At 39.0% G+C, this 10,382-nt stretch overlaps 1 protein-coding gene across 2 annotated transcripts; it reads right to left on the bottom strand.

Moving 5' to 3' along the window:
• Positions 1-123: 123 nt before the first annotated feature.
• Positions 124-9,405, bottom strand: LOC103990225 (probable cellulose synthase A catalytic subunit 8 [UDP-forming]). 2 transcript variants are annotated; one of them, XM_009409305.3, is made up of 15 exons: positions 9,248-9,405; positions 8,943-9,079; positions 8,582-8,774; positions 8,258-8,478; positions 8,079-8,169; positions 7,791-7,968; positions 6,494-6,760; positions 6,063-6,408; positions 5,835-5,972; positions 5,478-5,603; positions 5,146-5,358; positions 4,004-4,268; positions 2,886-3,088; positions 1,514-1,864; positions 124-1,172 (listed from the first exon to the last, which is right to left on the bottom strand). In XM_009409305.3, exons 2-15 carry the CDS (start codon positions 8,964-8,966, stop codon positions 588-590), a joined length of 3,201 nt encoding a protein of 1,066 aa, XP_009407580.1. In that variant the 5' UTR covers positions 8,967-9,079; positions 9,248-9,405; the 3' UTR covers positions 124-587. The 2 variants fall into 2 exon arrangements, with proteins under 2 accessions (XP_009407580.1, XP_064992358.1); XM_065136286.1 differs by having other exon boundaries at positions 8,582-8,771.
• Positions 9,406-10,382: the final 977 nt, after the last annotated feature.

The raw sequence follows: 10,382 nt of genomic DNA, 5'->3' as shown, positions 1-10,382 counted from the left end.
TGAAGCCCAATCTGACACAATGCAACATTCAAGGAAAAGACGAGTGAGGACCATGATACCAGATAGTGATTAGACTCCCAAGTAGATCTGTAACACTATGACAAAGATTAGCACAAACTGGGGTAAAGGAAAATAAATATTTAGACCATACACAAGCTTTAGCTACATTAGGCCTTTCAATCCATTTCAATTGTAATGCTTAATTTAGCAAACAGTGGATTTTTATATCGATGCCAAATACAAACTTATCTCAACAGCTGAGACAGCCACCAACAAAAAGAAAAGTAGTAAACTAAAAAAAATGAAAGTGATAACTTAATAGGTCAAACAAGGCATACATCTTCAGATATTTGACATGCATACTTGTACAGTATGCATACATCTTTATATCGATGCCAAATACAAACTTATCTCAACAGCTGAGACAGCCACCAACAAAAAGAAAAGTAGTAAACTAAAAAAAATGAAAGTGATAACTTAATAGGTCAAACAAGGCATACATCTTCAGATATTTGACATGCATACTTGTACAGTAATAACAGTCTCCGGATAAAAGAGATATATAAGTGAACATCATGATCGACGTTCTAGCAGTTGATACCACATTGCAGCACATCTGGTCCAGTTACCCGAGTGGTGAAAGGATCAACTCGCACCCATAACAAGGAGAAGATTGAAGCAAGGAGAATGGACCAGACCACGACGATTGTAGGCGTGCGGTTTTGTCTTCCCATAAGACCCTTGAGGAAGGGGTACAGGTGAACAATCACCCAGAAGGCGAAAAAGAGCTTCCCAAAGAGGGGACCCCATGACTGATATCCACTGTTTATGGCATAGGAGATACCAGCAACCACACCGACCAGATTCACGATAAGAAGTGTGGTTGGTGGTATCAAGAGGGTGGTCCACTTGAACATGTAGAGCTCAGCAAAGTCACCATCTTCATCGGAAGCTTTGGAAGTAACAGTGAAATTGGTGTCGATACCAGCGAGAACCTTGAGTAGACCTTGGAACACTGCAAAGAGATGGGCTGAGACACCACCGATGACCCAGAACTGCTCATTCCTCCACCATTCATCAATCCCAACACCACTCCACCTCATTTCCAGAATACCAGTGGCAAAAATGGAAAGGAAGAGAGAGATGAACCAGATACTTGCAATGTTGCTAATCTGCAATCAAATAAAGTTGGTTAGTGCCCAGTTGATATTGATACCACGCATGCTTAGCTTCATCTGGCTATTATCAGAAGAATCTTAATTTTCAATAGTTTCAAATTTTAAGAATCTGAACAAGAGAAAAATTGTGCCTATAGCAAAAAATATTATCCCAAAAGAGAAAAAGTTCATGAAATGTCTGAGAACATGCAGGTGACTTTATGTGCATACTGCATAATGCTATTCAATGATGGATCTTATTCAAACATTAGTGCCAGCCGCAAAAGATGGCTCGAGGGTGATGGACCTATTGATCTTTAGAATTAGCAAAAACTTAAACGAGGAGATGTTTTTACCTGAGGGATAATGAATTTTCCAGTAAGTAAACAAATGGCCGGCAGCGTACAATACAAAAGGAGGGGAAGCGAAGTGAGTGGATAAATGGTGGTGTTGATGTATGCAAATCTTTCCAAAAACTTTAATCGCCCTCCATAGCCATACCATATTGGGCAGTGACGGCTAAAGAGAATCTCAACGGATCCCAGGGCCCATCGAAGCACTTGGTTCAGACGATCTGAAAGATTGATTGGAGCAGAACCTTTGAATGCTGGACGCTTAGGCATGCAATAGATTGACTTCCAACCACGAGCATGCATCTTGAATCCAGTCAGGATATCTTCTGTCACAGAACCATAAATCCACCCTATCTGCGGTACCAGATAAAAATCCAGCATCTTAATACAAGGACATAATAAAAAAAATAAAAAAAATACAAGGACATAAGACTAAACTGCAGAGCTCATAGAAATAACTTGTTATGACAAGAGAACAATCACTTAAGTTATGCCTATAGCCATCACTGGTATGGATAAGGGGGGAAACCAGGTGCCAAACTTAAAGAATGTCAGGGTCTACATTAGTTCCCAATTTTTGTGGAGTAAAATACAATTAAACAACAAAGTTTTGATGGCCTCTTAAAATCTTTGAATTTCATTTCATTGTACACTGGAAAACAAGCATCCTATATGCTCTGCAGGTGGCTTCTTTTGGTTGAAAGCAGTAACTTGATTCTTTTGACTAAGTCCCCAAATAATGCAGAAGCCCATGCCACCTTAGCACTTACATAAATTATAGCATTCCTAAGCCACACCACAAAAATTCAGAAATAAAAGATATCTTAAAGGTTATATCCAAATACTTTGTCCTTGTGGGGACTATGTTCAGGTTCTATCCAAATCTTCAGCCACACCACCTTGAGATCTTGTTGCAGACTATGTTCAGGGAAAGTCCATTACTTTGTACAAGCAGCAGCCTCGATAAACAGTGCATCTACTTCAAGCCAGCTATCAAGGTGTTGTGTGTTAAAAGTTATTTGTATTTTGTGGAAGATGCAACCGTTATCTTAATGCCAAGTTCAACTTCTTGTGATTATGCTCCAAACTGTTAGATTTTCGATGTTAAAAGGGAATGGATTTGCCAAGTCATAGTAATCTAGCTAATGCCCATTTAAATTGTCAGTTTCAATTACCAAAATGATGTCAATGCTTATTTTTCAGAACTCCTGTTTTCTAAAGGTCTCATTCATGTGAAGAGATTATTCCTGATCGAACTTTAAATACTTTTGACTGGCTAATGTGTGTAAACTTTGGCATTCAGAAGAAGGTAAGGCACAATAGTGTATCTGAAGGGTAAAAGAAAAGCACATATAAAGAAGAGCCATATGCAGACCTCGCTACCCCAGTCTGTCTTATCCTCATAGCCACAGCTGATGACATGGATGGCTTCTTTCAAAAGAGACTCAGGAGTTGCAGATTGAGGAACACCACCATTTTCCATTAATGTTGAGGCAACAAATACAGCTGATTGGCCAAATCTTTTCTCCAGGCTCATTTGTGACATGAGCAGTGATTTTTCATCATCAAATCCAGCACCTATTTAAAAAGAAAACAAGAAGCTTAGTTTCAGCAGATAAAGAACATTTCGAAGATGTACTTTGTCCACTAGAATAAGGCTATTGCATACAATAAACTCATGAATTATGCAATACTCTTCAGAATAAACAGAATGCCATGAGTTTAGTGTCAGCAGATAGATGACTTATTTAGCTTGCAAAGAGGGTAACATGGAATATATAATGTTGCTTCTGATTTAAGTCTAGGTATTGAGATCTCATAAAACAAAAACAAATAAGGATCCAGCCACTTGGGATCAGCTACATGAACCTTTTTCCTGCATTTATGCTCTTTTGAGAGCAATATCACTAGTCGGGTACCGAGATCTCACATTAATACATGTTTCCCTTTGTCCTTATACCCTACCATGATAGATCAATGTGCTCATAGTCGCTATTCAGCAGTATTTTATTAAAATATTGTGGAACTGCCAAATAAAAGGTATGATTGTTTGGTCTCTTAATATAACGAAACCTTTCTATACTATCCTTTCTACACTAACAATATATATTGATAAATTGCTGTCATGGACCACAATATGAATCCTCAACATTCAACGTACACCATATATCACGTATAGGCCAGCAGTTTGGTGCTGGGAATTTTGTCACCACTGTGTGCTAATGTTAGTTGAAAAATAACTATAAATAAACTATAAGAATATTGAAAAATATTCTTTGCCTTGTGCTGCTACTAAGCAGAGAGACAAATTAGATAGCTTTTCATTTCCCTCCTAAACCAAAAGTTTATCTCATGGCTCTGAAATCAAACAACCGAAGGGCTAAATAAAATTGCTACAAACAAGGGTCCCAAGATCTCCAAAGTCAGATATTAAATAATACTAATTATTAAGTTTCATGTATTCTTCAAAACAGCAATAACAAAACGAGTTACCTTCAACACCCTCTTCTATATCTTCTAGATTAAATATTGGCACTGTATTATCCACATGTTTGCTTGACTTTTTCTTTTCTGAACTTTTCTTGCTTGATTTAGAGTTCTTCTTACGAGAGTCACCACAGCAGAGAGAGAAGAAGCCCTTCTTTTTATGCTTATTCTTGATAGGAGGTTCATAGCCATATAATGCAGTTCGGTTGAAGACACATCCCGTACCCACATAGACAGGGCCTTGGATACCATCGAGACCTCTTAAGTTGATCTATAATAAATAAAGAACATTGGAAATAAGAATTACAATAAAAAGAGACAGAAAATAAGTCAGCCAGAAGACACTGAGGCTGATTCTGAAGTCATATTTATCTTGATTTAAAATTGCATAATTTTCAATATCTTCAGTTATCAATTCCGCAATGTCAACTACTTACAAGAATATCAAAATGATGCTAAAAGTTTGAACAACAAAAGAACAAAGGTAATGTCTTGGACTCTAGGGTAAGAGTACATGGATCCAAATGGTCACAACCATGGTCCAAAATGTAGAGTATCTTTACCCTTTTGATGACACCAAAACTACTAAAGGGTTTTCTTATTAGTAACACTAAAACTTTTTAACCAATTTCTGACCTCCAATGTGAGTTAACATGTTTCATGTTTTCAAAAAGTATGGAACAACCATGTTTTGGGGCATCTCCATGACATGTCTGTTAAAATAGTATTTGCAAGAGAAGAGTTGAGTTTCAATACAAAAAGTATCTGGACAGACGAAGCCAATGGTTAGGATAGATAACACTAACATTCATGCAGTTCTGCTTTCAGATATTCAGAAGCATCGCATGAGTTAAGACAGTTAACCATGACCTGAAGCATTAAAATTAATCTTGGACCAATTACTTGGATCAGAATGACTTTCAGGAATAGATTAAAGTGCAGAAAAATGCCATTTATTATGCAGCCAATTAGGGAAGCATTTTATACAGCCACATCATAATGTTGTATATTATCAAGTGTTATCTCTAATGTTTGGTTATATTCACTAGAATCATCATTGTAAAGACTAAATTGCCCAGTTGATGCTAAGGCTTATCAACAACAAGCTGTAAGAAATGTTATAAGCTTTGAAATATATCTGCACTTACATCAAAAAACACTGTATTACGGTTGGCATATCGATCATTCCTATCAATACCATCAAACCGCTGTGGAAACTGTACATAACAAACTTGCTTTCCAAGATTTGGATCCATAAGAAAGCACATAGCCTCCCTCAGAGCCTTGCTGTTGTTTATGTAGTGATCACAATCAAGATTCAACATGAAGGGTCCATTTGTAAGGACAGCCGACACACGCACCTACACAGTAGTTTTAAAGATTAACAATGGACAAAGATGTCCTTGTCCAGCTACACAAATATTTAGTAGAATAAATAAACGCCAGATTCACATAATATGCTGAATCATTTATTACTCACAAGAGCATTCATGGCACCAGCCTTCTTGTGGTGTTGGAAACCTGGACGTTTCTCACGAGATACATAGACTAATCGTGGTAGTTCATTACCCTCGGTATCAAGCCCTCCACTGTGACCCAAGAAAACCTGATAATTTGAGTGACATAAGATGATTCTGATAAGAAAAATTATCTTAAAAGAACATGTTGCAACAGCAGTCAACCAATTTAGTAAATGTTAACAAATCACAATGGGCAATGTCAAGATGTATTTGAAATTAATATGCACAAAATGTGAAAATGTGTTTCCACATGCCAAATATCTAAGATGTCTACTATCTAGATTTGTAAATGTTCTTTGTTACAGAAATCCACCAACCTGGATCATTCCAGGATGATCTCTGGTGTTATTCCCAGGCCATGGTGTGCCATCTTGCATGATCCATCCCTCATCTGGAACTTTTTGTGCCTTTGCAACAAGGCCATTGATGCGGACCTTAAATTCTTCATATTCTCTCTGGATTGAAGTAATTGCTGGTCAGAAGACATGCAAAAGGATAACAGAAAAAAAAAAAATCCAAGTTTGAAACTATGCAAGACTAGACACCTTCATTGCTCTGCGATCTTTAACAAATGAAGGTTGAACTTTATCCTTGAGGTAATCAATCTTCTGTGAGAAGTACCATTCAGGAGCTCGAGGTTCAATAATGTATTTCTTGCAGAAAGGAACCCATTTTCTTGCAAACTCTGAAGTTTCAGCCAGTGCTTCAAATGTCAGCATAGCAGCACCATCATCAGAGACATAGCAAGAGACCTTGTCAACAGGGTAATCCACGGCAAGAATTGATAACACAGTGTTGGCTGTGACAAGGGGAGGCTCTTTCAATGGATCGACAGTACTGACAAAAATGTCGACAGCAGCCAGCTCAGACGGTTCACCTTCTCTGTCATATCTGTTGTTTCAAGTGATGTTTAGCAAACAACTGGTCTGAATACTTAAACTACACAAGAAAATTTAAGAAACCATGAAGCAATTACCTAATTGATAGTCTGTCGAGATAAGTTTCACGATTTACAGGAAACCATTTGGGAAACTGATCCAATATCCAAGATATAGCAAACCATATCTCACAGATTACAGATAACAACCATAAAGGAATGGCATTGGTGACAGGATTTGTGATACGATAGTGGAGGAAAATACAGAGAATAACAAGCCGTAACACAATAACCATCCTGTATGGGTTTATCCTGGAAGATGGAACAGATACTTTCCTGGAAAGAGGCTGTCGGGCTTCATCATTCCTGCATAATAAAAGCAATGACAGCTTACAGTTAAAATAAAAAAGTTTCAGGTAATTTCAGTGGCCCTATAAACAGAGTCAAGAATATTGTTAAATTATTATACATTTAAACTACAGAAAGTAGAAAAAAAAACAATAGAAAGTAGAATAGTCTCTGGAACTAGAGCCTACAGAACCGAAAGCAAGTAAACTTTTTAACATTTTAGAAAAACAAAGGGCTTTGTTTCCTTTCCAAAAATTATTTGGATTCATTTCCAACTTTCAATGCAAATGATTTATTTTCAAATAAAGAATACAGAACAGCATCAAATGATGTTGCACATTGTGTGCTAGACATTTCCACCAAAATGTTCATAAGGATCCCCTTTAAGATGATTTAAGTTGAACTAGGATTAGAATGTCAAAGAAGATAGAAGATCACTATTTCACAACAGAGCTGGTGTTATAATCAGACTCACGATGGTAGTAAAGGAAAAACAGTCATACAAGTCCAAAATGAACAAGCTGACAAGGATAAAGCTGGAAGCCTGGAAGTGTGTGTTGATTGTGAAATTCAGAAAGCTAAATCAGTAAAAAAAATCACTTTATTTTACATGGACCACACAGATAAACTGGATGAATATTTAGCTAATTACCATATAATGCCACCTGGACACCTGGAGAGAGGAAAAATTATTATTGCAGTTACTAAAGAATGCAGTATTTAGGACTAATTCTTATGCCTTTACACCAACATAGTTGTTCATGGGTCATTTTTTTTGTTAGTCACCCATTAGTCAATAAGAAAAGAGAAGTGCAATGAGTATTTTCATAGGATGCAAAATATACTTAGACAGAAAAGAACCAAGACAGATCTCATTACAATAACATTTATGATATTTGAGAACATTTCTTCTGTTTCTTACCAAGGATTCCAACAAAAATATTCAAAGCATCAATCTGCTAGTAAACAAGTCAACTACAATATTCAGAAAGAAAATATTAAGCTCATATGCACTCAACAAAGAAACTTTAACAGGAGAATAACTCACAGTAAAGCATCATCCATATTGTAATCAGTAGTCGCATCAATATCACCTCCTCCCCTGCCTTCCGAAGGGGCATGACTGGTACCATTAGTCATTGGCACAACATTTTTCTCCTGTTTCATCTTCCATCCATCAACTCTCTCTTTCCAGGCAACATTGCCAAATTCTCTGGACGAGTTAGCTGATCAAATAAGAAAGGACAACAATTTAACATCTGAATCAGGACTAGCAATGCATAAACAAATATTAAACTCAACATAACAACCACAAAACCTAGGATAAGTGACATACGAGAGCGGTAAGGGAGTGGATGCACACGCTTTCCACCACCTCCTGGGGACATCATATGATCAGGTGATGACATTGGCAGTTCTCCGGAGAGCTGCAGAAAATAAAGAAAATAGTAACATATCTTCACGTAAGGGGAACAGAGACACTGATCTTAAGAGAATTAAATCAAAAAGGCATACCCCCTGGCTGTGAGTGAGCAAAGGGATGTGATTCCGAGGGATCTCCCCACTGTCATACTTTGGAGCACCGACATCTTCCCCTTGCTCATGACCCATGTGCCAACCCAGCATGCGTTCAGCGATCTTTGGCTTCTGATCCTGATGGCTAGTTGGATAATTGAAATCGCTAACATCATCAGCATCGCCATCGTCCCCCTCCTCTTGGCGAACAGGTGGGCTTCCTACATGTCGCAATAAAAACAAAAGAGCCAACCAAAATCCTTAATCTGGTCTTTATTTAAATAACTGTGACACATTAATGCAGATCGGGATCCAAAGCAAAACCTTTGTGTCTCTTGTACTTCGTCTTGCACTGGGGACACGACTGGTTTCCATCCTTCCTCTCGTACTCGTAGCAGGGACGGCAGACGGGAAACCCACAAACATCACAGGCGACAAATAGATCGCCGTCCACTGTTGTACCAACACTGTCGCCACAGATCTGGCACACCTGGCCACCGGAGTGCTTCACAGGCTTCTTCATCCAAGTCAAGACGAGTCAAAATTAACACAGTTTCAACCATGGATTGCGAAAAAATATTATGTTTTGAATCTAAAGATGGAGACCTTTTCAAGAACAAGCTACATTTCGGTCAAAAAAGAAAAAACAATTTGAACCAATCATGTTTCTGATGCAGAAACGTACCCCCTTCTCTCCATCGACCTCCATGGCAGGCTTCTCAACCAAAAAGTGCAAACTTTAATCGAATCGAGAAGAAACAGCTCAAATATTAACAGATCGTAGCTTAATGCACCGCATGGATTCCGATCGACAACTTGCCCCTATCAAAACCACATGCAATTGATCACCCATAGAAATGTCCGCATGAAACATCCAGATCTCATAAATCTTAAACATACACCAACAATACATTAGTAGATCTATAGGTGGAACGAGCCATTCACATCAAAAACTGGCATTTCGTCGAGAACAAAAGAAAGAGGACTCACCTTTGAGAACGGATTGCTCCGAAGAGCCACCAAATCGGTCTTCCCTCACACTGCCGACACGAAGAGAAGGGGAGTGAGGGGAGATATCTCAAGAAGGAACCCTATCACCACCGACTAGTAATCGAGCAATTAAGGAGAGAAGAGAAAGGGGGCGAAAGCGACGCTTTAACAACGCCGAGTTGATTTGATATGTTTACTATGAAAAGGACGTTGCTGCTACTCCCACCCACTGCGGTGAAAGAAGCAGTGGAACGGAGAAGGAATCGATCGGACGGTCTATGCCGTTGGGCCAAACTCCAGGTAAGAGGATGGACGGTTCTGATGCCGGGATGGGATGTCACCGACGAAAACATCGAGTTGGAGATGATCCGCGACGACGACCCGACTTTGAAACCCCGTCGGCCTACCCTTCTTTCCTTTGGTGAAATGCGTGGGACCCGGTCCGCTCGATCCAGCAATAACGCTGATGAATTATTAGAATACGTTTGCTATCAGGCGGACGCGTCTTCAACTCCACCAATCGATCGGACGGTCCTGGGCGTTCGAAGTGGTGTGGGTCCCACTGAGCTAGATGGACCGATGGCTCTGATGCCGGCATCGGATGTGACCGATGAAGCCAGCGTTGGAGACGATCCGCCACGAGATCAGTAAATACTTCGAACGACACCACGTTCGAAACCCCGGCTCGGCGTACCCTTCTTTCTTGTGATGGTGCAATGGGACCCGATTGCTTGCTCCAGTAACGAGCATCGCGGGTATCTTTGAATCGCAATGCCCGTGTGTTACGAAGAGATGACAACTGGGTATTGATCACTTGTCGCGACACGCACAAACGGGTGGATGCAATCATGCATTAATCATCCGTTAAATTAGTAATCGATTACGCCCACCGACACTATTTTAACCATCTTATTGTGGGCCCTTCGACGTATTATAAGAATAAAGAAAAAAAATAAAATGGAGTTACAGCTTTGATCGACGTCATCTACTTTGACTTTGACTTCCATTTCACTTTTTTTGGGGGACCCATATAATAATTTTGCATGTGACTGAAAGTATATTGGACCCATCAACTTCGATCAAGCATCGAGATGGAATCTTTAAATAATAATCAAGGACAAAAATATATATACCA

Source organism: Musa acuminata, chromosome BXJ3-1, assembly GCF_036884655.1.
Source record: "Musa acuminata AAA Group cultivar baxijiao chromosome BXJ3-1, Cavendish_Baxijiao_AAA, whole genome shotgun sequence".
NCBI lineage: Eukaryota > Viridiplantae > Streptophyta > Magnoliopsida > Zingiberales > Musaceae > Musa > Musa acuminata.
The sequence above is the reverse complement of the archived record's forward strand: the minus strand, read 5'-3'. Positions and strand labels throughout refer to the sequence as shown.